The sequence below is a fragment of the Thalassophryne amazonica genome, chromosome 7, assembly GCF_902500255.1.
Source record: "Thalassophryne amazonica chromosome 7, fThaAma1.1, whole genome shotgun sequence".
Classification (NCBI taxonomy): Eukaryota; Metazoa; Chordata; class Actinopteri; order Batrachoidiformes; family Batrachoididae; genus Thalassophryne; species Thalassophryne amazonica.
Genome location: NC_047109.1, coordinates 71,859,331 through 71,886,581, shown reverse-complemented (window position 1 = coordinate 71,886,581; position 27,251 = coordinate 71,859,331). Strand labels below are relative to the sequence as shown.

Genomic DNA, 27,251 nt, shown 5'->3' with positions numbered 1-27,251 from the left:
TCAAGAATGCACAGATATTTGACATGATAACTCAGAAGACACACAAAGCAGATGCTACCGTGTCGCTGTTGCTAGCTTTAGCCTTTGGTCCACGTTTGCCCATTTCTCTCGTCTTGCTTGGTCCAGACTGTATAATAAAGTCGTCCAGTGACATCATACACACACTTGGGGCAGTTTCGATTCAATATGAGCCAAAAATAAATATTTTAAAGCACATCCAGTGTGGAGAACAAAGCCCATGTCTACTCCTCTGCATTCATCACCCCCCTCACACTCAAGAGTTTTTTAATTGTTTGTGCAATGTTCATGTGAACGTTATTAATGTGTGAAGGACATTTTGAACATTTCAGAATTTTCTTTGCACACTTGCACGAAGCCACGCACAGTTTACAATGGTTTACAGTGAGTTTGAAATGGGTTTACTCTCCTGCATGGCAGAGTGCATGCAAGTGCGTGGATCAAAGTCGTGCAAGTGTCACCTTAACTGTACTCTTCCATGTGACTGTGCCGCCAGCTGACATACCTTCCTGGTGGTTTCAGCTGATGCTGGGTTGGTGGTGCTAGAGCTAGTACATACTGTTCTTTAAGTGAATTGTGAGACAATGGCCAAACTATCCAAGTTAGTGGACTCTACTGAGACTGGAATGTCAGGTACACAGTGCCTGGCCACAGACTGGAATAAATGTGTTCTATGTCAGGAAGATACTGAAATGTCTAGCTAATTCAACACGTGGCAGAGGTGGGGAAGGATACAAGACCACAGCTGAACTTCTTGTATCACCAGAATCTACCAGGACCTGTCGTGAACTCCTCTGCTGTAGCTGGAAGAAGGGATGCAATGGAAAGTGCAACTGTTTCAAGGCAGAGCTTATGCGCTTTGCCTCTGTGATGGCTTGTGTGTTCAGAACTAACGTTGCATTTAACTATAACTGTGACATCTTTTTTGTTGTCACTATGCCACTGCAGTTGTGTTTTCAGCACTAGCATTGCATTTCAGCATTCACTGTAACTGCATGACCTCTTTTTTTTTTGTCATTAAAAACAAACAAAAAGCCCATTAGATTTCATTGATTTAGATGAAAGCTTTTAACGATACACTAATCCAAATTCAAACATTTGACCTAATGGTGGTGCTAGAGGGAAGGTCCTAGGGTTACCAAAATCAACGGACTTCATCCTCGGGGGGCCATGAATGTTTCCAGATAATTTGAAAAGAATTGGATGAAAGAACTTGGAGTTAACGCGCTAATGTGAAAACTCTGCAGTGGCGGACACGGTGGTGGTCCATGAAAAACCATAATATCCCTCCCTGACTCATTGTTTGGGGATATAAATAGTACCACTGCATTCCTAATCTTTAAAAATGTAGGATTCGGCACCGGGATCAAGACCCTTGATTCTCTAGAGCCTGAGCTGCTAATAAAACAATGCATGGTGGCCATATTGGAAAATGGCTGTCTCTGCATTGCCCCTATAGCCAAAAATTATCTTTAGGTTATGCTCAAACATTGTGCCAAATTTCACGCTTTTATCATCAAAATCAAGATTCATCCACATATCTGCTCCGCTACCAGTACATGAGTTCTTATCATGTCTTTGCATGACTACATTTATATTTTCCACCACTTTCCACATTTTAGTGTTTTTCAGTTCTTTTTTTCTTGTTCAGTGAAAGAAATCTAGTCTCTCTTGATCTTTAACAAGTGTATCAAAGTCAGGCTGAATGCCTGAGGTGGAGATGTGAAGGATCCACTCAGCCGTTATATAAAGTAGGAAGACAATGCTTCAAACTTAATGACTGATCATAAAGAGCTGATCCAACAGAGGATATATTGATATTTGAAATGGCAAAAACACCAAATCTGATCGACAGATACTGCAGTGGGTTGGTCCCTGTACAAGTTGAGCAAATCCACACATTTATAATACATTTAAAAATGCTTTATAAAATTGATTATAACTTTGTGACATGAACATTAAACTGCCCAGCAATAAAGATTTTACTGGCATGAGTCACCAGATCCAAAATGAAATCACTAAATTCATCCAAAAATTCTGAGTATGTGCTCAGAGTCCTGTATAATATGATGAAACTAACGGAAGTCCATTCGTGTGATTTATAGCTGCTCTTGGCAGCCTGAGAGGGGCAGAGAATCAGATGCGCTAATGAGTTATAGTACCAGTATAAACCAATAAGCAAAAACGTAAGCAGCATCTCCACCTTGTTTTCTATCAAGGGCAACATGAATGTTTGTGTACCCAGGCGGACAGCCTTCATTTAAAGGGCGACGCATATTTGGTTAAGTTTCTAATTAGCTGATTATATCTTAATTATCTATTTATTTAGATGAAATTGTCTTATGTGACTAGGACTAGATTAGATTAATGGACTGATTTATTAAGATCCCATATAACGAGTACTAAATTATACAGGTATTCTAAAAATTTGCACTTTAGTGAACATTTTGTAAGTTCACTAAACAAAACGTTCACTAAAGTGCAAATTTTTAGAATACCTGTATAATTTAGTACTCGTTATATGGGATCATAGTAAATCAGTCTATTAATCTAATCTGTAAGTATCAGGGGTGGTGGCTAAATGGTTAATGTGCTTGGTTTCAGTTCAGAAGGCTCCGGGTTCAAATCCCACCCCTGCCACATTTCTCCATGTAATGTGGAGTTGCGTCAGGAAGGGCATCCGGCTTAAAACCTGTGCCAGTTCAACATGCAGATCCACCTTGGATTTGCTGTGGCGACCCCGAGTGCAAACAAGGGAGCAGCCGAAGGGACTTACTAGTGAATGTTTTGGAAGTGATTTACTAAGAATAAATGTGAAAATGATAGCGAGTGGTAACATGACCTAGACAGTAGAATGTAAATGAGGATGTTTTTGTGTGTTAATGATCATAAGTGCAAAATTAATATTCAGTCAGCCATTTCTATGTATGTGCAAAACAAGGCAAACACATTTTAACTGAAAATGTTGTTTAATGAATATTTACCAAATCGAAAATGTATGAATGTGCTTTGAAAATGGATGATCTATTACTTCACAGGAAATGAATATTGTGTGGCACAATCCCAGATTCAACCCTGCTGCTGTAGATCTGGTTGATCTGGTTTGTTTGTAAGTGATACGGTGTTTTGCATTTGTTGGATGGTACATTTAAGCTGGGAGTCAGTTTTATCACAATGAGTTAAGTGTCTTATTTTGGGTTTACAAAATTCTGAGGCTTAATGTAATTGAATTAATTTATACCTCTCGAAGACTTATGAGCACCGTGATGGATACAGGATAAATTTTCATTGTGAAAAACTGTAGTGGTTTTTTTTTTTTTTTTTTCTGTATTAAATTCCCCAATAAGCTACTGGATTTCAAATACACATTAAGAGTGTGATTCACTGCTCCCAGAATGTTTTAAATCCTATTTCAAATGCATTGTGTAAAATGGGGCCTCAAAACTCAGCAACTGATTTGAAACAAATACATTTCATTTGATTTACCTTTCCCGTGTTGAAATATATTAAAACAAGAGAATGAATAATATGGGAACTCTTTGAATTTCATGCTACAGTCAGTGCAACATCTGTAGTGTGTGCCCTAGCACATACTTTACTTGTGTTAGAAATTATATATATATATATATAAACATATGCATGCAATTTCTGGATGTACCTGGCATTTACGGTGATTTGGTTCATCTGTGCACACTGTTCTGACAAAAGAAAAGTAAGGCTAACTCAGTTTATCTATTCTGTCTTTCAGAACAGCAGGGACTTAAAAGGTCATTAATGGAGTTTAGTGCATAACCGTGTAAATCCTTCTATGTAATTAGAAAGATTTTAAAATTGGCTGTAAAAGAAATTGGCAACCAATAAAGAGCAGCTGAGCTGTTATTGAGGTCATGTAAAGAGTGTTTTGCGTAGCTGCAGAAACATTTTGAAGTTGAGCTCCAGTTTTAAGGCCAATAACAACACAACACAGTAATCTTGTGTGTGTGTGTTGCTTGGGGGGCAGACATTAGAGTGCATCTGGAAAGTATTCACATCGCTTCAGTTTTTACACATTTTATGTTACAGCCTTATTCCAAAATGGAGTAAATTAGTTTTTTCTCAAAACATTCTACCCACAACACCCCATAATGACAACATGAAAAATGTTTTATGATATTTTTGCAAATTTATTAAAAAATAAAAAAGAAAGAAATCGCATGTACATAAGTATTCACACCCTTTTCTCAATACGTTGTTGATGCACCTTTGGCAGCACTTACAGTCTCAAGTCTTCTTGAATATGTTGCCACAAGCTTGGTGCATGTATCATTGAGCAGTTTTGCCCATTCCTCTTTGCAGCACCTCTCAATTGCCATCAGGTTGGATGGGGAGCGTGAGTGCACAGCCATTTTCAGATCTCTTAAGAGATGTTCACTCAAATTCGCTCTGGCTGGGCCACGCAGGGCATTCACTGAGTTGTCCTGAAGTCACTCCTTTGATATCTTGGCTGTGTGCTTAGGTAAGATGAACCGTTACCCCAGTCTGAGGACAAGAGCGCTCTGGAGCAGGTTTTTATCCAGGATGTCTCTGGACATTGCTGCATTCATCTTCCATTCAATCCTGACTAGTCTCCCAGTTCCTGCTGTTGAAAACCATCTCCACAGTGTGATGCTGCCACCACCATGCTTCACTGTAGGGGTGGTATGTGATTTCTTCCAAACATGATGCCTGGCATTCACACCAAAGAGATCAATCTTTGTCTCATCAGACCAGAGAATTTTGTTTCTCATGGTCTGAGAGTCCTTCATGTGCGTTTTGGCAGAATGTTCAGTTGAGCTGCCATGTGCCTTCTACTAAGGAGTGACTTCCGTCTGGCCACTCTACCATACAGACCTGATTCGTGGATTGCTGCTGAGATGGTTGTCCTTCTGGAAGGGTCTCCTCTCTCCACAGAGGAATCTTGGTGCTCTGACAGAGTGACCATTGGGTTCTTGGTTGCCTAGCTGACTAAGGCCCTTCTCCCCCAATCGCTCGGTTTAGATGGACAGCCAGCACTAGGAAGAGTCCTGGTGGATCTGAACTTCTTCCATTTAAAAAGATGATGGAGGCCATTGTGCTCATTGGGACCTTCAAAGCAGCAGAAATGTTTCTGTACCCTTCCCCAGATTTGTGCCTCGAGACAATCCTGTCTTGGAGGTGTACAGGCAATTCCTTTGACTTCATGTTTGGTTTGTGCTCTGACATGCACTGTCAACTGTGGGACCTTATACAACCCCTGGAAAAAATATGGAATCACCGGCCTCGGAGGATGTTCATTCAGTTGTTTAATTTTGTAGAAAAAAAGCAGATCACAGACATGACACAAAACTAAAGTAATTTCAAATGGCAACTTTCTGGCTTTAAGAAACACTATAAGAAATCAAGAAAAAAAATTGTGGCAGTCAGTAACGGTTACTTTTTTAGACCAAGCAGAGGGAAAAAAATATGGAATCACTCAATTCTGAGGAATAAATTATGGAATCACCCTGTAAATTTTCATCCCCAAAACTAACACCTGCATCAAATCAGATCTGCTCGTTAGTCTGCATCTAAAAAGGAGTGATCACACCTTGGAGAGCTGTTGCACCAAGTGGACTGATATGAATCATGGCTCCAACACGAGAGATGTCAATTGAAACAAAGCAAACGATTATCAAACTCTTAAAAGATGGTAAATCATCACGCAATGTTGTTCACAGTCAGCTGTGTCTAAACTCTGGACCAAATACAAACAACATGGGAAGGTTGTTAAAGGCAAACATACTGGTAGACCAAGGAAGACATCAAAGCGTCAAGACAGAAAACTTAAAGCAATATGTCTCAAAAATCGAAAATGCACAACAAAACAAATGAGAAACGAATGGGAGGAAACTGGAGTCAACGTCTGTAACCGAGCTGTAAGAAACTGCCTAAAGGAAATGGGATTTACATACAGAAAAGCTAAACGAAAGCCATCATTAACACCTAAACAGAAAAAAACAAGGTTACAATGGGCTAAGGAAAAGCATTCGTGGACTGTGGATGACTGGATGAAAGTCATATTCAGTGATGAATCTCAAATCTGCATTGGGCAAGGTGATGATGCTGGAACTTTTGTTTGGTGCCGTTCCAATGAGATTTATAAAGATGACTGCCTGAAGAGAACATGTAAATTTCCACAGTCATTGATGATATGGGGCTGCATGTCAGGTAAAGGCACTGGGGGATGGCTGTCATTACATCATCAATAAATGCACAAGTTTACATTGATATTTTGGACACTTTTCTTATCCCATCAATTGAAAGGATGTTTGGGGATGATGAAATCATTTTTCAAGATGATAATGCATCTTGCCATAGAGCAAAAACTGTGAAAACATTCCTTGCAAAAAGACACATAGGGTCAATGTCATGGCCTGCAAATAGTCCGGATCTTAATCCAATTGAAAATCTTTGGTGGAAGTTGAAGAAAATGGTCCATGACAAGGCTCCAACCTGCAAAGCTGATCTGGCAACAGCAATCAGAGAAAATTGGAGCCAGATTGATGAAGAGTACTGTTCGTCACTCATTAAGTCCATGCCTCAGAGACTGCAAGCTGTTATAAAAGCCAGAGGTGGTGCAACAAAATACTAGTGATGTGTTGGAGCGTTCTTTTGTTTTTCACGATTCCATAATTTTTTCCTCAGAATTGAGTGATTCCATATTTTTTCCCTCTGCATGGTCTTTTTTTTCCTGATTTCTTATAGTGTTTCTTAAAGCCAGAAAGTTGCCATTTGAAATAATTTTAGTTTTGTGTCATGTCTCTGATCTGCTTTTTTTCTACAAAATCAAACAACTGAATGAACATCCTCCGAGGCCGGTGATTCCATAATTTTTGCCAGGGGTTGTATGTAGACAGGTGTGTGCCTTTCCAAATCATGTCCAAGCAACTGAATTTACCCCAGATGGACAATTAAGCTGCAGAAACATCTTAAGGATGATCAGTGGAAACAAGATGCACCTGAGATCAATTTTGAGCTTCATGGCAATGGCTGCGAATAGGCTACTTATGTACATGTGTTTTTTTTTGTTTGTTTTTTTGTTTTTAATAAATTTGCAAAAAAAAAAAAAAAAGCTTTTCACTTTGCTGTTATGGGGTATTGTATGTAGAATTTTGAGGGAAAAAAATTAATCCATTTTGGAATAAGACTAACATAAAATGTGGAAAAAGTGAAGTGTTGTGAATACTTGCGATACTGTATACTTGGAACTTGTTCGTCTTACAGGATAAACGTGGGAAAAAGCATTTTGTTGGTAACTCATCAATAAAATCAATTTTGATTTAAAAACAAAACAAAAAAACTTGTTTGTTGTTTCCATTATTTATATTACTACTTGCTTGGTACTTTCTCTGCATCATTATAATTTTGTCAGGATGCGATCACAATCTTTTCATCTTAAGTGCAATTACAGTGGTCATGCTTTATAACATTGGCTTTCATGTGCACTATTTTGTACAGTGTTTATAGATGTTTTTATGATGCTGACAAAGCTTTGTAAATGTAGTAGGAGAGAGTATGATTGCGTATATAATTAAAGAAACCCTTCAATTAGTGTCTGGAAAGCACATACCTGACTGCTAACTGCCCTGTTATGCATTAATATACATGAGCTATATTGAAACGTTCTGAATGAGGCAGTTTCAGAAGCCAGATGTATTTACTGTTGACCTTGACATTCTGTTTTTATCATTTAAGTCTGTGGAGGCAGCAAATGGAAAACCCTGTGGAGTGACCCATTCAGCTCTGTTTTGCCTGTGATATTTATCAGCCAGGCTGAACCCTCATCTATTTTGTGTGTTGCTCTCTCAACATCCTTGGCTCGAAACAGATGCTGGTCTGATGGACCTCACTGCCCCACCACCATAAATTTTATGATCCAATAACACAGTGGCTTTTTCATAGTACAGGGTGTTTTGTTTGTTTGTTTGTTTGTTTTTTATTTAACACGGAGAAAAACAAATGTGTAATTGAATTTAGTAAATGTTCTACCTTGTCTTGTCTTTGTTGCAACAGGTGTTACATCCAACAAAGGCTGTTGATGACCCACAGCTTGAGCCAGACATAGGACAGACCTCCCAACCACCTGTGATAAATGCACTTAATGAAGCTGCAGGGGTTTCTGAACAGTCACCAGATCAACCCAGAATTCTCTACCAATGTGGGGATTGTGATGACCTTTTCAAGAGTCTGGATCTTTGGCAAGAACATCGTAAAGGTGGAACATGCTATCACTCACCCTGTACTTCCAGATCAAAACTAGATTTCGGACCTGAGTCGGAGGCCGTTTCAGTTGAGAACACAAGTTCACCTTTAAACCCAGAGGACTCTTCTTCCTTCAGGATAGAAACTACTGAAAATCTTAATCCTGAAAGTGTGGAGGCAGCAATAAAGCCTCTGACTGAAACTGAAACCAAGAATGAGGAGGGTCCTCCACTTCAGAGTTCTGAAGGTACAGAGTTAACCTCTAATGTAGAGGATTCATCTCCTTCCAAGAAAAGAGGAGCAAATAAAAAACCTAAACCTGAGCCAGTGCTCCTTTGTGTGGACTGTGGTTCATGCTTTGGTCTGGTGTCTGAGCTAGTGAGTCACCGCAAGACCCAACATGGCTTTGAGGAAGTTCTCCATCGTTGCAATGTCTGTGGGGAAAGCTTTCTAAACACCACCCTCTTTCTGTACCACCGCAAGCAACACCGGCAGACAAATGAGTCAAAGGCGACTGTGCTTCTAGAACTAACGCCAGGAGAGGTTTGTAATCAAAGCAATGGAGCTGATGAGCAGGAAGAGGATGCTAAACCCTCCACCACAACCGGTACCTCCAGCTTTACACAACCTGAGCTTTTTATGTGCACAAAGTGTGGAGAAAGCTTCAGCAATGAAACAGGCTTGGTCACACATCGTAAGCAGAAGCATAGCCTTCAGGAGGCCATACACAGTTGCTCTCTTTGTGGTCAGGGATTTATGAACACCACCCAGTACTTATATCATCGTCGGCAGCACCACAACACCTCAGGGACAGTGTTGCAGGATGGTGCTGAGACTAGTGGTGAATTAGCCACCACTAACCTTCAAGATAGTCAACAGGCCTCAAAGCGATCGCTTTCCCCTCCTGCCTCCAGTAGTGAATCAGGTTCGCCCCATCCAAAGAGAAGTAAGTCCGAGAGCAGTGTCAGTGCACTCAAAGGTAGGTTGAAATAAAGGCTTGTGGGGTTGAAAGAGAATCAGTTGTCATGAGATGTTTCAGTCCTTAACTTTTTTGTTGTTGTTGTTAGGAAACAAGGTGATTCGAACAACAAGGGAGCAGTCAGATGGCAATGCTCCTGCAGACTCTGATGCAACCAATCTGCCTCCACCTGCCAAACTAATGCAGGACTGGGCACGCACCCAACTCCCACATGTTTGCCCATACTGTGGCAAAACCTTCACACGACGTGTGTTCCTCCGGTCCCATGTCTTCACCCACACTGGAGAAAAGCTATTCACATGCAAGGTGCCACTCAAAATCCTCTCAGAAAGTATACTAATGCTGATAATGAAGTGGTTTGCTGTTGAGGCAAAAGTTTTTAAAGTGTGCAACTTGATAAATTTCCAGGCTCATTATGTTTGACAATCTATGGCCTCGTTATGTTTGGCAGATTCTGTGCAAAGTGGAATTTACTCGTATTTAGAATAGAGGTCTCAAACTGATTCCACAAGGGGCCAAGAGGGTACAGGTTTTCTTTGCAACCACTCACTCCACCAGGTGATTTCACTGATTAAGTGCTGCTCAAAGTGATGTGACTCAGTGAAATCACCTGGTGGAGTGAGTGGTTGCAAAGAAAACCTGTACCCTCTTGAGCCTTTGTGGAATCAGTTTGAGACCTATCATTTAGAAAGAGCCATTTCTGTCAAATACAGTTTACTTTGGCAATAAATTATGTGAGTAATGTTGATTGTTGTTTTGAAGGTGTGCCCAAAGGCTTTTAGTAACTCCCAAAGCCTGCTGCGCCACAGCTTGAGCCACACCGGTGTGAAGCCGTACTACTGCGATGTGTGTGGCAAAAACTTCTCCCAGCCAGCCACCCTGAAGAGACACCAACTCATCCACAAATCTGTACACCCACGGGGCAAACGAGGACGCAAACCGGTACTGGTGGCATCTGCTTTCTGTGTAAAATTTTGAAAATTAAAAGTGGAACTAATTTAATAGTTAATTATGGTTAGATTAAAGCTATAGGGCGTGAGAAAATTTAGTTTCTACTGAAATCCAAGCATTATAACTTAGGTTTATTTTCGTAACGTTGCAAAATTACATCTGATTTTAATGAAGAGGACATATTTACTTTGGGGATAATTCTGTAGTGAACATTGTCTTTTCCTTCATCGCCATCATGCAGACTAACTACAGGAGGAAGCATGTGCGCGCATGCGTGATGTTTTGAGATTTCCTGTGATCCATCTTACGTTAATATCAATAAGATTTCTTGTAAATTACTTCCATATCAACCAAATGTTGGTCATAGGATCTGATCCCTTGAATTTCTCCCTCTCAGGGATTGAAATTCTAAATTGCTTCCAGACAGCATTTATGTGGATTATATTGGCAATATCATATTTTGAATCCCTTACCTAATGCTACGGAATTAAATTGTAGTGGTGCTAAAGAAAATATATATATATATTTTTAAACTTAAATCTTAAATAGAAAACCCAGTGGCACCTTTTAAAGAAAGTTTTGTTATAAAAAAAAAAAATATATATATATATATATATATATATATATATATATGAATATATATATATGAATCCATGTCAATGTCTGTCATCACTTTGTCAAACGAAACACTTTGTTGTATTTTGGAATGGTAGTCTTTTTATTTTCCAGTGACAAAGATTTTGAGATTTCCTAAAAAATATTTTTTGTATTTTATTAAGATTATATTGTTATATATTTTATTTTTAACTCATCTGTTGGCCAGAAGGAGGCGATGTAGAATTACACTACACTGTCAGTGACTGGGTTTCAACAAGAACAGTCTCTCAGGACTGCCAACTTTACTGAAAGGTACATTGTTGGGTATTGACATTTATTATCCCCAAGGAGTCATAGGTTTTTTTGTTTGTTTTTTTTGCTATTGCCTGCATATCCTTCAATGGCTGAAGGCCCGAAGAGGGATTATGTTGTGGTGATTTTCGTCTATCCGCCTGTGTGTCTGTTCATCCCAAACATGGTATAAGTGTTCTGAAATTAGCATTTGCCAGCAGGGGATATTGTGCTCACAGAGCACTAATTTTGTTTTGTTTTTTCCTCCTATCACTAAAGCTGGTTCTTTTTCTTATCTCAACCTTAAATAATCATCCACAAAAACATATCATCATTTGGTGTACATAAATTATAAACTTTACATCACTGAATTTTGAAAGCACAACTGCCAAGGTTCTGTTTGATGAATTCCCATTGTGACAGTGTGGTTAGTTTAGCAACACAGCTGGTTGATTTTATTTTCAAATACAGTATCAGAACACAAGCCATCCTTCAGTGAATATCTCCTAATTTACCTACCAAAGAGATGAGGTCAACACTAAACTAATAATTAAATGGCATGGTACAAATTACCAGCCTGGGATGCTGGGCACATGAGTGTGCCATTTTTACCCGTGGCCAAAACATGGCCATCGGGTATCATGAAGGCCTTGTGTCCGTCTGTCTGTCTGCCTGTGCTCAGCATAAGTCCAGTCCTATTACTGCCAGGGTCTTCAATTTCACAGGGAACATTCTTGGGACACAGGCCTTGAACAAGTTCAAAGATGGCTAAGCTTGACCTATTTTAAGAGGTCTAAATGTCACATTCTGTTTCCTGTTTTTATGTTCATGCGGCCGACAGCATGACTCATGCAAATCTGTTGGTTTTTCTTTTCTGGGGGGCGGGGTGGGTCGTGATTCTGGGAAGGACATGGTGACAGCCAATCAGAGTAGAGAGGCTATGACGTCACTGGCTGGTCTCTCTTGCTGCCATCCAACATGGGGGAATTCGCTCAGATATTGCTGCGTTTCTGTGTAAATCTCTTTCTCATATGTTGTGTAAAAGCTCTTGAGAAATAAACACTTCTAAAACTGAAAACACTGTTTTTGTAACCTGATAACACCTCTGGAGTGATTTATAAGACATCTCGTGGGCATCAGCCTGCACGCACATCACACGGGGTCAACGGTAACTTCTGCTCTTTTCAAGAGCTCATGTATGCGTACACGCGTGCCCTCCTGCAGATGCCAATAAAAGGTAAATATTGTTTCTGACTGAGTTTATTCTGCAACATCAGTATAGCCATACAGAGGTGACTACAACCCCTGGCAAAAATTATGGAATCACCGGTCTCGGAGGATGTTTATTCAGTTGTTTAATTTTGTAGAAAAAAGCAGATCACAGACATGACACAAAACTAAAGTAATTTCAAATGGCAACTTTCTGGCTTTAAGAAACACTATAAGAAATCAATCTTTTTTAGACCAAGCAGAGGGAAGAAAATATGGAATCACTCAATTCTGAGGAAAAAATTATGGAATCATGAAAAACAAAAGGACGCTCCAACACATCACTAGTATTTTGTTGCACCACCTCTGGCTTTTATAACAGCTTGCAGTCTCTGAGGCATGAACTTAATGAGTGACAAACAGTACTCTTCATCAATCTGGCTCCAACTTTCTCTGATTGCTGTTGCCAGATCAGCTTTGCAGGTTGGAGCCTTGTCATGGACAATTTTCTTCAACTTCCACCAAAGATTTTCAATTGGATTAAGATCTGTACAATTTGCAGGCCATGACATTGACCCTGTGTGTCTTTTTGCAAGGAATGTTTTCACAGTTTTTGCTCTATGGCAAGATGCATTATCATCTTGAAAAATGATTTCATCATCCCCAAACATCATTTCAATTGATGGGATAAGAAAAGTGTCCAAAATATCAACTTAAACTTGTGCATTTATTGATGATGTAATGACAGCCATCTCTCCAGTGCCTTTACCTGACATGCAGCCCCATATCATCAATGACTGTGGAAATTTACATGTTCTCTTCAGGCAGTCATCTTTATAAATCTCATTGGAACGGCACCAAACAAAAGTTCCAGCATCATCACCTTGCCCAATGCATATTCGAGATTCATCACTGAATATGACTTTCATCCAGTCATCCACAGTCCACGATTGCTTTTCCTTAGCCCATTGTAACCTTGTTTTTTTCTGTTTAGGTGTTAATGATGGCTTTCGTTTAGCTTTTCTGTATGTAAATCCCATTTCCTTTAGGCAGTTTCTTACAGTTCGGTCACAGACGTTGACTCCAGTTTCCTCCCATTCGTTCCTCATTTGTTTTGTTGTGCATTTTCAATTTTTGAGACATATTGCTTTAAGTTTTCTGTCTTGACACTTTAATGTCTTCCTTGGTCTACCAGTATGTTTGCCTTTAACAACCTTCCCATGTTATTTGTATTTGGTCCAGAGTTTAGACACAGCTGACTGTGAACAACCAACATCTTTTGCAACATTGCGTGATGATTTACCCTCATTTAAGAGTTTGATAATCGTCCCCTTTGTTTCAATTGACATCTCTCGTGTTGGAGCCATGATTCATGTCAGTCCACTTGGTGCAACAGCTCTCCAAGGTGTGATCACTCCTTTTTAGATGCAGACTAACGAGCAGATCTGATTTGATGCAGGTGTTAGTTTTGGGGATGAAAATTTACAGGGTGATTCCATTATTTATTCCTCAGAATTGAGTGAGTCCATATTTTTTTTTCCCCTCTGCTTGGTCTAAAAAAGTAACCGTTACTGACTGCCACAGTTATTTTTCCTGATTTCTTATAGTGTTTCTTAAAGCCAGAAAGTTGCTATTTGAAATGACTTTACTATTGTATCATGTCTGTGATCTGCTTTTTTTCTACAAAATTAAACAACTGAATGAACATCCTCCAAGGCCGGTGAGTCCATAATTATTGCCAGGGGTTGTACATCAGTGATACACTGATAACACAGTAAAGCATAAATATTTATTTCCATTGTGGTCCTTGTGAAATTATCACATGACAAAATAGAGGGGCTTGATTGAACATGTACAAATTGTAAGTAAGACAATAGGATCTTAATAATTAATGTAAATGACAATACACTTATAGTTATATATAGTTTGCACCGGGATACCAATTAAACAAGTGCAAATTATAAAGAAGACAATGAGATATTATTAATTAATGCAAATAGCAATTGTATACCTATAGATATATGCACACGACAGCAAATCGAGCACCGAAATTAGGGCTAGAAAAATAATGGACTAGAAGGTAGGCTAAACATTTTAACTAAAATTCTGCAAATCTGCAATATTTTATTAACTTTATCTAAATTCAAGTTTATGTAAATTCTGGGTCTTTTCGTGAAGCTTAGGGCTAGTGGCCAGCAATCACCTTACCCTAACTCTTTTTCTTCTTGCTTAATGCTGACAAATTATACTGTAATTGTTGTCTTTCTGATGCCTGATTGCTCTCTCTCTGTCTGTCTGTCTGTCTGTGTGTGTGTGTGTGTGTGTGTGTGTGTGTGTGTGTGTGTGTGTGTGTGTGTGTGTGTGTGTGTGTGTGTGTGTGTGTGTGTGTGTGTGTGTGTGTGTGTGTGTGTGTGTGTGTGTGTGTGTGTGTGTGTGTGTGTGTGTGTTTGAGGTGCCGTTCCATCCAGTGATGGATGTGGTGTCTGTTTCTGTGACCCTCCTGTCCTGTGCACTGGCAACATTTCCTGTATATTTGTTTTGTGAATTGTTTTGTTAATTGTGTCGGTAGCATGGCCCAAGCAGATGGTTATCCCTTTGAGTTTGGTCTGCTTGAGGTTTCTTCCTCAAATCATCAGAGGGAGTTTTTCCTTATCACTGTTGCCTGTGTGCTTGCTCTGGGGGTTGGTAAGGTTAGACCTTACTTGTGTGACGTGCCTTGAGGCAACTTTGTTGTGTTTGGCGCTATATAAATGAAAATAAATTGACATTCAGATTAACGACCAATAAAAAGGCCTTTAACTGTATTTTACAACTTACCTTGTTGCCGTTGGCTGACCTTGACCTATTTTAAGAAGTCAAACGGTCACATTCTGTTTCCTGTTTTTATGCTCATATGGCCGAGAGTATTTTAGCATTGCATTATATTTTTTATTTTGCTTTGTTTGTTTGCCACTTTCTGTTTAAATAAATAATGACTGTTGTGTTTTTCAATGCAGGTGTGTACTTTGGACAACGAAGGAGTGGCCCATCTCTTCCCTTGCCCTAATTGCCCATCCAGATTCAACACTGAGGAGCAGCTTAACCATCACAAGTAAGGATTCTTTTAGATTTTCTGGAAGGTGTTACTGCCTCAATAACTATAGCAGCATTCATTACTCTACACAGTATGTTAAATTCACCTCATTATAATTACAGATCCAAACAGTACTATGGGCAGAATTTATATAAACCTCAGCCAGGAGCTGCAATAGCTGAGCTCTGTCCAGTCACCAAGAAAAACCTTTAAGCTGTGTAGCAGACACACTGGCTGAATTGTCAGCATGCCCTTGAGCCACAGACAGATATGATTGACAGTTAGAGGCCCAGTAAATTAAGATGATAATGATAACAAAAAGGATGGGGAGCAGCTTGGGTGTGTACTACGTGGTTTAGCAAAAAGCAAAGGTGGGTGTGCACCGTGTACACACTGGTTTTGCTCCAAAAGATTGGATTTGAATTAAGACACTATGAGGTTAAAGCACTGGCTTTCAGTTTGAAGGGCATTTGTGGGTGTTCTCATTCAGTCTCTGACCATTGTTTTTCTTCATAATCCTGCCACTCAGTTTTTAGGATAAGGACTGCAAATATAGAGATATGGTAGATTAAATGTTTTGGTCATATGAATGTCCTGAATAATGGAAATAGTTTCTGTATGGTTGTCAGTAGGTGTAAAATGGCTCACAAAAGTCTGGGTTTGGATTGGGTCATGGTTTTAACTCACAGATTAGATCAGCAGAAGAAAATAAATGGGCATTTGGGAGATGTGTATAACTTTGCTAATCAATTTTAAATGGAACCACAAAAGCAATGAAAAGAAGGAACTTTTGACCCTGGCCCTGAATTAAAAACAAGCGAAGTGATGGTGAGCACGTTAACATATATAAAATAATATCTATAATATTATAATATACGTCTCGCAGTGAACGCCACCTCTCTGAGATTTTGCAGGATTTGAAACCTCAGTTGGGGTGAATTGATTGCCGGCTACAGAAAGCGACACTCTCCGTAGCTGTTAAACCCAAAAACAAGGTGTCCAGTGTTTAAATAATATTTTAAAATGCAACACAATTGTTATGTGGAATTGTAAAAAGAATAGTACTAGTAAATGAAAATAGCCATTGTCAATGTCATAAAAAGTAATTAAGAAAGAAATAACACAAAGCAGATGTGAGTTTATAACTTGATTCTCTCCCCCCAAAAGATTGAGGATTCTGCATCGGTGAGAGAGTATTAAAAATAACTTAATTTCAGTAACACTTCTGGGTAGGGGTGGGACAGTAGAGGCAAAGCCTGAGCAGTTTATCAATATCGGCCATGTATGAATTGACTCGAGTGCAGAAATTTCACTGCCCTGCCTGCAGCCACAGACAGCCTGTTGATTCCGTACTGCTCTGGCCAATTTTCACAAAATAAAAAAAATCTGTGTTGTATTTTATTTTTACCTTTAAACTGTAGCTGCAACAAAATATTTGAGCAGCCAAATATGTTTGTGGGCCTGAGCTCACATACGGGATACAGCCAACAGAAAAGTGATCTGTAGATATATGACAGCAGCATTAAATAGTGTGTCCAACCACCTTTTTTTTTTAAATGAAAGTTGATTAAACATCCACTCTAAAACAGATTAATTTTGCACACAATGTTTGTTTATTTATAAATCAGTAGTAGTCGCATGACAATGATGTCAATTTGAGAGTTTGCAGTGCAAGAGATATGCACAAGGCGGAAGGGATCTGGCACTGTTTGGCGCAAAACAGATGAGTTATTTGTGATGAAATCAGACATTTTAAGGGCACAATTGTGTGTGGAATGCCCAGGGTGTTGTGATTTGTGGATGCAGTAATTAACATCTTTTTACTGGACTTTCCATGACTGGGAAAGAAGTCACCCATATGAAAAAAAAAAAAAAAAAAAAAAAAAATATATATATATATATATATATATATATATATATATATATATATATAAAAACAATTTAAAGAAAAAACTATTTCAGAAATTGAATAAAGTCATATGACTACTGTCGAGCAAAAAGAAGCAACTTTCTGCTCTGTACTTTTACCAAAGTCGCACAGATCTCTGTGACATGGATCTGGATTATGCAAAAGGGAAAGCTGATCTGATGTTCTTAAGTATATATCAGGGCTCAACAGTAACACTTGTCCGTGTGACATTGGTGAGCGAATGGTGTTCTCAGACTAGTGCTCCATGCCCATGTCTTGCCCGACATGGCGTTAATTTTCAGATGCATTTACAACGAAATTTGGTCAGAAATCAATGTACGAGTATTTCAGTGACGTTCCTGGGACAGCAGAAGCGTTTTTCTGATCAACTGATTTAGGATAAATTAAACCAGATTCTCTAAGTCCATTCATGTTTCCCCTCACCTCATCTATGTGTGTTGTTGGTGTGAGCAGGCACCTGCAGCTCAGTGCCTGCATTCAGAACAGCACAAATGTTTTAAAGGTACATTATCACACTGCTTCATATTAAATACGAAAAAATGAGTGAATGATTGATATATATATATATATATATATAATCAATTTGCTCATTTTGAAATGGATGCCCGCAACACATTTAAAAAAAGCTGGGTTTACCACTGTGTTACATCACCTTTCCTTCTAACAACACTCAATAAGTGTTTGGGAACTGAGGACACTAATTGTTGGAGCTTTGTAGGTGGAATTCTTTCCAATTCTTGCTTGATGTACGACTTCAGTTGTTGAGCTCTGGCCCAGAGAAGGCGGCGGCGTTTCTGGATGTTGTTGATGTATTGCAGGGGTGCCCAAGTTCGGTCCTTGAGATCTACCTTCCTGACACTCTTAGTTGTCTCCCTGCTCCAACACACCTGAATCCAATGAAAGACTCATTAAAAGCCTACTAACGAGTCTTTCATTGGATTCAGGAGAACAACTAAGAGTGTCAGGAAGGAAGGTGTCGAGGACCGAACTTGGGCACCCCCAATGTATGGCTTTTGCTTTGCATGGTAGAGTTTTAACTTGCACTTGTAGATGTAGAGACAAACTGTGTTAACTGACAATGGTTTTCTGAAGTGTTCCTGAGCCCACGCGGTAAGATCCTTTACACAATGAAGTTGGTTTTTAATGCAGTGGCGCCTGAGGGCTCGAAGGTCACGGGCATTCAGTGTTGGTTTTCGGCCTTGCTGCTTACGTGTAGAAAGTTCTCGAGATTCTCTGAATCTTCTGATTATATTGTGGACTGTAGATGATGGAATCCCTAAATTCCTTGCAATTGAACATTGAGAAACATTGTTCTTAAACTGTTGGACTATTTTTTTTCATGCAGTTGTTCACAAAGTGGTGATCCTCGCCCCATCTTTGCTTGTGAATGGTTGAGCCTTTTGGGGATGCTCCATTTATACCCAATCATGACACTCACGGTTTCCAATTAGGTGTTCTATGATCATTCATCAACTTTCCCAGTCTTTTGTTGCCCCGTCTCAACTTTTTTGAAACGTGTTGCAGGCATCCATTTCAAAACGAGCAAATATTTGCACAAAAACAATAAAGTTTATCAGTTTGAACATTAAATATCTTGTCTTTGTGGTGTATTCAGTTGAATATAGGTTGAAGAGGATTTGTAAATCATTGTATATTTTTATATATATATGTAAATATATATATAAAAATATACAATGATTATATACATATATACATCCACATAATGCAGAAAAATCCCACTTTAAAAAGAGCTGATGATACAGAAAAAAGATTTGGCTCCAGTGTGACTTATATATGCGTTTGTCCTCTTCAAGACACTTTTTTTTTTTTTTTTTTTTTACAGTTGCAACATATACTCTGGAAATTTCAGTACGTTAAAAACATGTCACCATGACAATAAGTATGTATTTCACGCTATTATGTAAACTTTGCAATTCATCTGCGGTCCATATGGGAGCGGTCATCATGGATCACATACTAAATGTGTTCAGAAGTTAACACAATTATACCACGGTTGGACCACTGGTTAACATGTCAAAGTACCTCATTCACTGGCAAAACACTGGCATGTTTTGGATGCCAGCAGAACTTGGCTGTGGTATAGGGAGAAAAAGGTCAAAAATCACTGAAACTTGGTTGTAGTGCTGCAATAAGCACTGACACCCCTACTCATTAAAGAACATTTGACTGGGAGGAGAGGTGACCATGACTGAAATTTTAATTCTTCCAGCTGCTTCAGGGTCAGCTGCTGTCCCTGAAATATTGATTTTTATTATCTATTTAACATGGAAGAAGAACTGCTTGCCCTTCTGTATGAGTCTCAAGAGGTCCTTGCTCATAACCGCTAGCATCTCACTTGTGTGACTTGTGTGATTAAGTACTTTGCAAATTCATTACCTGGAGTGGTGTGATATACATTATGCATGTACTGTACGCGGATAAGCACTTTTAAAAGAACATTTCTTAAACTTCAAAATAATAATGGTGGTCAAGCAGTTAGTTTGTTTCCACAGTCAAAGCTTCTCTGTTCAAGGCTACCCCTGCCTATTCTCAATGTAATGTGGACTTGGATCAGGAAGGGAATCCAGCATAAAACTTTTTCCAAATCAATATGTAGATCAACCTCTGATCTGCATGTTGATTATTGGCAACCCCGAGTAGAAAAAATGGAGAAGCTGAAGGGACTTAATTACTGTTAGACATTGTCCACAAAGATGGCTTTTTTTTAACTTGGGTTTGTTTTCGCCTCAGTTTCTTTTTCCATCTGTGGACAAAATGGTGGAGAGTTGGTGATACATTATGTGGTTGATCTGTTTTGAAAGAAATAAAGTAGAACTAGTATCAACTAGTTCTTCTTTTTTCTTTCACCTTCATCAATTGTGCAACAGTGACAGGTGTTTTTATGTTATGCACTAATGTGTTGCTTTATTTGTAAATGCACGCTTGATGTGGCATTAGTTGAAAACCTAACATTTTTCTCCTTTTCTGAGGCTATATCAAAGTTAAGCATTGGATAAATATAGTCTTTAATGTCCCAACTCAACTTTTCCAGTTTGCTGCTGATCTTTTATGTCTGGCTGTTATGTACTCAGCTTATACCTCATATTTAATGTCAAGTACAACTAAGCACACACTTGATGGTAATCCTCATACAAATCACATATGACAGTTTAATGCTGTCAGCTCTTTGATATTTGTAAGCGTTTTAGTTTAACAACACAAATTGTGTGTGACTTTTATCCAAACCACAGACTTTTGCCAAATTCAAGGTAACGCTGTCTTGAAATGAAACATTTGCAGCATGCTACAAGTTATGCTGTGTTCACGCCAGCGGAAGAAAAGTCATCACAGCGGCCAGAATTCCTGTTATGAGCAGCGGCAAACTATAGGTGATGTGAGGTGCAGTCATTTTTCAGTGGTAACAGCACGAGCCATAACTTAATTGAAAGATAGAACTGTTTTAGTGTTTTGCACAGCTTTGTTTTAAAATGGTAAACCCTGGCTCTGATGGCATCTTAAAAAGTTACTATGTGTTGTCTTTTGTGATTAAAGACCAGTCCACATGGTGCATGGATTTTGTAGATGACATTGTTTTGTGCTACATCAGAAGGATGAAAGTAAAAGGAATCCTGAAGGATGAAAGAGTAAAATCATTTCAGAGAGAAATAATTGGAGATTAATAGGAGGAACACAGAAGAAATTACTTGTAATGAAGCTCAGAATTCAGAAGTTGGTCTGAATGGAGCCTTATTGAAAATGTTGAAAGCAAGTCGTCTTCATAATTGGGACCAGTGTTAGCTGGCGATGGAGAAGTGGACGCACAGTGTGGTCTGGGTGGAACTACTGGTGGAGGGTATCAGCAGGGGTTAAACTGTGTCCTAAACAGGCAGGAATGGTGTGTTCCAGCACCTTTGATAACTTTTTCTGCAGCTGCCATTAAATTCCAAGCACACACACAAAAACTTACTACTTCAACAAGAACAGCTCTATTTCGACTTATTGACAAGAAAAGAGTCGGGTGAAGTACTTTCCTTTCGAAGCGGATGAAGATTAGTAATTGAATTGTAAAAACCATTTGCAAATTGCCATTGTGCATTTCAGACCATAGGAAACTTCAAATTTGCTTAGTCAATTTTCAAAAATTACCTAAAAGACTGATTTATATCAGTCTGAAGATGAGTGAGTTTAATTTCATGTTAGCAACATGTTAGTCTGTGTTAGTAATGTAACCATAGCTTGTAGTACTGTGCTAACTGTTCTGTGTTCTGTGATCAAACTTTGGTGTTTGCGCTGTAAAAATAAATGTATCCAGTTTGCAGTTGCACATCACATTTGAACAATCTATCCACCTCGGCATCAACCTGAAATGTTTGAAACTTACATTCTGTGAGGCATACTGGTCATGAAGTAGTGTTTTGTACCGTCTTGGACAGCCAGCTGCGATCCAATGTTACAGAATAGAATAGTGTTTATTGCCATTGCGCGGGGAGGTTTACAATGAAATTGTGAGCGCTCCCGCAGAGCTACTGTACACCACAAAAAATTGCTTAAATATGAAATATATACTGTATAATGATATATATATATATATATATATATATATATATATATATATATATATACACAGTGAGGAAAATAGGTATTTGAACACCCTGTAATTTTGCAAGTTCTCCCACTTAGAAATCATGGAGGGGTCTGAAATTTTCATCTTAGGTGCATGTCCGCTGTGAGAGACATAATCTAGAAAAAAAAAAATCCGGAAATCATAATGTATGATTTTTTTTTAAATAATTTATTTGTATGTTACTGCTGCTAATAAGTATTTGAACACCTGTGAAAATCAATGTTAATATTTGGTACAGTAGCCTTTGTTTGCAATTACAGAGGTCAAACGTTTCCTGTAGTTTTTCACCAGGTTTTCACACACTACAGCAGGGATTTTAGTCCACTCCTCCATACAGATCTTCTCCAAATCTTTCAGGTTTGGAGTTTTAGCTCCCTCCAAAGATTTTTTTATTGAGTTCAGGTCTGGAGACTGGCCAGGCCACTCCAGGACCTTGAAATGCTTCTTACGGAGCCCCTCCTTAGTTGCCCTGGCTGTGTGTTTGGGGTCATTGTCATGCTGGAAGACCCAGCCATGACCCATCTTCAATGCTCTTACTGAGGGAAGGAGGTTGTTTGCCAAAATCTCGCAATACATGACCCCATCCTTCCTCCCTTCAATACAGTGCAGTCGGCCTGTCCCCTTTGCAGAACAGCACCCCCAGAGTATGATGTTTCCACCTCCATGCATCACAGTTGGGATGGTTTTCTTGGGGTTGTTCTCATCCTCTAAACATGGTAAGTGGAGTTGATTCCAAAAAGCTCTATTCTGGTCTCATCTTACCACATGACCTTCTCCCATGCCTCCTCTGGATCATCCAGATGGTCACTGGTGAACTTCAAACGGGCCTGGACATGTGCTTGCTTGAGCAGGGGGACCTTGCTGCCCTGCAGGATTTTAAACCATGACAGCATCATGTGTTACTAATGTAATTTTTTTGACTGTGGTCCCAGCTCTCTTCAGGTCATTGACCAGGTCCTCCTGTGTAGTTCTGAGCTTTCTCAGAATCATCCTTACCCCACAAAGTGAGATCTTGCATGGAATCCCAGACTGAGGGAGATTGACAGTCATCTTGTGTTTCTTCCACTTTCTAATAAATAATCATAACAGTTGTTGTCTTCTACCAAGCTGCTTGCCTGTTGTCCTGTAGTCTATCCCAGCCTTGTGCAGGTCTACATTTGTGTCCCTGGTGTCCTTAGACAGCTCTTTGGTCTTGGCTATAGTGGACAGGTTGGAGTGTGATTGATTGAGTGTGTGAACAGGTGTCTTTTATACAGGTAACAAGTTCAAACAGGTGCAATTAATACAGGTAAAGAGTGCAGAATAAGAGGGCTTCTTAAAGAAAAATGAACAAGTCTGTGTGAGCCAGAATTCTTGCTGGTTGGCAGGTGTTCAAATACTTATTTGCAGCAGTAACATACAAATAAATTATTAAAAAATCATACATTGTGATTTACGGATTTTTTTTATTTTTTTTATTTTTTTTATTAACCTAAGATGAAAATTTCAGACTCCTCCACGATTTCTAAGTGGGAGAACTTGCAAAACCGCAGGGTGTTCAAATACTTGTTTTCCTCACTGTGTGTGTGTGTATATATATATATATATATATATATATATATATATATATAGTGGCACATAATACCTTCTTCTTCTATCTGCTCCTCATCAGCAGCTCATCTTCATTCTGACATACCGGTCAAATTGCAGTGCATTGGTATAATATGATTAAAACCCTTTTTTTTTTTTTTGCCATCTCCAGCAAGTAATGTCGTAGGCATTGTTGATTAGATGTATAGAACAGCACCAAATCAACTAGCACTGACTTTATTTAACCGCTGTAGATTTTCTTTATCTGTTGTTGGTCAGTTGAGCATACAGTCTGTCCACAAAGAACACAAGTCCATCAGATCTTGCAGTACAAATCAATATGGGAGTTATTTTGAGGTGTTTCATTGTCTTGTTGCACAGCTAACACTGGATTTGTATCAGGAATGCTATGTGACATAAGAATCTTGGCCACAGTAAAAGGAAAAATTTATCGTATCAAGACCATTAGTGATGTGTAGGGCTAAGACATTTGCAATGAAGAAATGTGGGCCAAGAAGTTTGATCTGGCAAGAAAGGTAATGTTGCAGAGTTGATGACCTGATCAAAATGGGAAAAGAAGAGGTACAACAAAGGTATGAGCTATTCTCTACAATTTGAAGGGCATGTATATGATTAATGAAGTCAGTTAGCAAGTGAGTGGGTCCACAAAACTTCCATCAGTAACTCCGTTAAGAACTACAAAATGTTCATCTCTGAAATTTTTATACATAAACCCCACATTTTCAGAGGCCATAATTAATTGCCAAATACATTGCTAATACAGATACCACTTTTACCACCAGTTTTCTTCGAACAAATAAATGGATTGATACACCACCTTTTCCAAGTCTGTGGAAATGTGTTGATGACTTGTTGTGGTGTACAGAGGCAAAAATACAGAAATTACCACGGACAAATAAATGGATTGATACACCACCTTTTCCAAGTCTGTGGAAATGTGTTGATGACTTGTTGTGGTGTACAGAGGCAAAAATACAGAAATTACCACTATCCAAATACTTGTGGTCCTGACTCTATATGGAGAAATTTGATCAAAACATCAGCCCCACTTAAATGTTTTATTTTATTTTTATTTTATTGAGGATTTATTTCATTCATTTAAAAGAAAAACAGAAAAGCAAATGTGGAAAAAGATGAAGAGAATAAGAAAAATAAAAATAATGGCTGTGTTGTTTCTAAACATAAATTATCATCTGGCATGTGATACAAATATTTACATCATCTTCTCTTTTCTGGTATGAGTGTACATATTATGAAAATATATAATTGTTTTTGTGTTCAACAGATTGCTCCACACCAGTCACCCATTTCCATGTGCAGAATGTGGAGAAGCCTTCAAACGTAGAAAGGACCTTGACCTGCACTCACTCATTCACCAAGGTAAGAGTTCAGGGCAGAGGTCTCAAACTCGTTCCACAAAGGGCCAAGAGGTTGCAGGCTTTCTTTGCAACCACCCACTCCACCAGGTGATTTCACTGATTAACATAACTTTGAGCAGATGGAATTAATTAATCAGTGGAGTCACCTAGTGGAGTGGGTGGTTGCAAAGAAATCCTGCACCCTCTCGGCCCTTCTGGAATGAGTTTGAGACCTCTGGTGTCGGGCTTGGTATAGCCCATGTTTATGTAATTTGTACGTGTTATTAGACCTATTATGTGGCCTTGACTCAGAATTACATCTTAAGATATACCACATTGATCTTAAATGGACTGCATTTATATAGCGCTTTTCCATCTGCATCAGATGCTCAAAGCACTTTACAATTATGCCTCACATTCACCCCGATGTCAGGGTGCTGCCATACAAGGCGCTCACTACACACCAGGAGCAATAGGGAATTAAAGACCTTGCCCAAGGGCCCTTAGTGATTTTCCAGTCAGGCGGGGATTTGAACTGAGGATCTTCTGGTCTCAAGACCAACACCTTAACCACTAGACCATCACCTCCCCCCCAAAAGATCTTCATTTGACACTGTATTCCCTCTTTTTATTCCAGAGCATGGTCTTTCAGTTATAGAGCATGATTTCTTAACTTTACTTGTTCTGTAAGACAGAGAATCTCTCTCTCTCTCTCTCTCTCTCTCTCTCTCTCTCTCTCTCTCTCTCTCTCTCTCTCTCTCTCTCTCTCTCTCTCTCTCTCTCTCACTCTCTCACTCTCTCTCTCTGACCTTTATGGCATGCAACTTAGTGGTAGGTACCCCCGCCTTCTGCTCTGAGTGTGAATCACTGTGCCTCATTCAGTGGACAGGTGCCATCTTGTGGTTAATATAGTATTTTTTCTTCTTTTTTTCTCCCCAATATAAGGCACAGGACCTCCCAAACTAGTAAAAAAAAAACCTATTGTCTAGATTCTAGAAAATATGATGCATTGTTTCTTCAGTGGATTACATTAGTGCCCTTCCATCGCTTATCGTCGCATGTTTAATCAAACAGGAAGGTGGAGATAAATGAATGTGCTGAACATGTTGATGCTTTATCTTAATCAATAGGTTACATTGGAATGACATCCTGATTGGTTCAGGTTGAAGAGTCAGCATGTATCAGAGGTCACACATGTTCCTGTGAGAGAGATGATTAGAGAGATTGATCAGTTGATCATTTCAAGGCCATAGCCTGCGATTGTCCTTATGAAAGGTTTAATTACAAGACTGCACAAAGTGACTTCTCCTGACTGGGACAGACAGTACAGATGGTTCGCAGGTTGCAAGCTGCTGGCGTGATGACCTGTGGGCATACAGGCAAATTATAAGGTATTTCTCAGCTATGTTTTGAAGAGCTGCACAGATAATGTGGATTTTCTTTGCCAGTGTGTTGTACATGCATCATTCATTTTGTTTGTTGAGCTCTTCTTGTGGACATTAATTGTATTTTGTGGCCACAAAAAAGCAAAACAAGGCATCATTTTCCCATCAGAAGCTGGTCATGAACCACCATTTCTGTGTGCATCACTTTTCAAGTATTTGATGTGTTTACTGTGTTGAATTAGAAAGCATCAGTTAGATAGTACGTAGTTTGGCAGGACACAGAGCATGACCCTCTAAAATGTGAAACCCTTTCATTCCAGACAAGCAGCCAGCAACTTGTCCTCACTGCTTAGCCCAGTTTGTGAACCAGTCAGTGTTGGAAATCCACCTGCAGCGTTGCCCTACAAGTGAAGAGGAGAGGAATGCCGGGCGTGGAAGGGGCCAAGGCCGTGGACGCTGCACTGGACAGGTTAGATTTGAAAATGGTACATTACACCCTTACAGAGGGTTATTTGATTGGGTACTTTGCAACCTTGGACCATCTATACCAACATAAGTTGTTTCTGCCCAAGCATAATACCCCATGCTTTGATACAAAATTACATTACACAGTGATGTGTTTTCTGAGAATTCCCAAAAATCTGGGTATTTACTTCTGTGGCAGACATTTCCAGGTTATTTTTGTTTTCCTTGCCCGCGTTGGATTTATTGTCTAACTTCATGATGTTCATATTTGTAAAATCATTTGGAAACGTCTCTGATGAGACAACACAGTGAATATTAAGTCTCACGTTTTCATGTCCTGATACGAGACTGAAGGATAAATGTAATGTATCAGCTTCTCCACACAGCAGCAAATGAGAGATGCCATTAAAGATTTTACTGTGAACTCCATGTCATCTTGAAACTAAAAAAAAGGATTGCAACCTGTTCTGCTGCAGGGAGACCATTTAAAATTCATCAAGAAAAAATTCAAATGAGCCTGCTTTGAGTAAAAGGACCAAAACG

At 39.1% G+C, this 27,251-nt stretch overlaps 1 protein-coding gene across 3 annotated transcripts in view; it reads left to right on the top strand.

Annotated features, from left to right (window-relative positions):
* znf574 (zinc finger protein 574) overlaps positions 1-27,251 on the top strand; it is a 57,465-nt gene that overhangs the window by 14,696 nt on the left and 15,518 nt on the right. For all 3 annotated transcript variants that reach the window (XM_034174415.1, XM_034174416.1, XM_034174418.1), the window contains exons 3-8: positions 8,068-9,235; positions 9,324-9,541; positions 9,998-10,177; positions 15,280-15,374; positions 24,786-24,880; positions 26,564-26,712. In XM_034174415.1, coding sequence (XP_034030306.1) covers positions 8,068-9,235; positions 9,324-9,541; positions 9,998-10,177; positions 15,280-15,374; positions 24,786-24,880; positions 26,564-26,712 — 1,905 coding nt within the window. The remainder of the gene's footprint in view (positions 1-8,067; positions 9,236-9,323; positions 9,542-9,997; positions 10,178-15,279; positions 15,375-24,785; positions 24,881-26,563; positions 26,713-27,251) is intronic.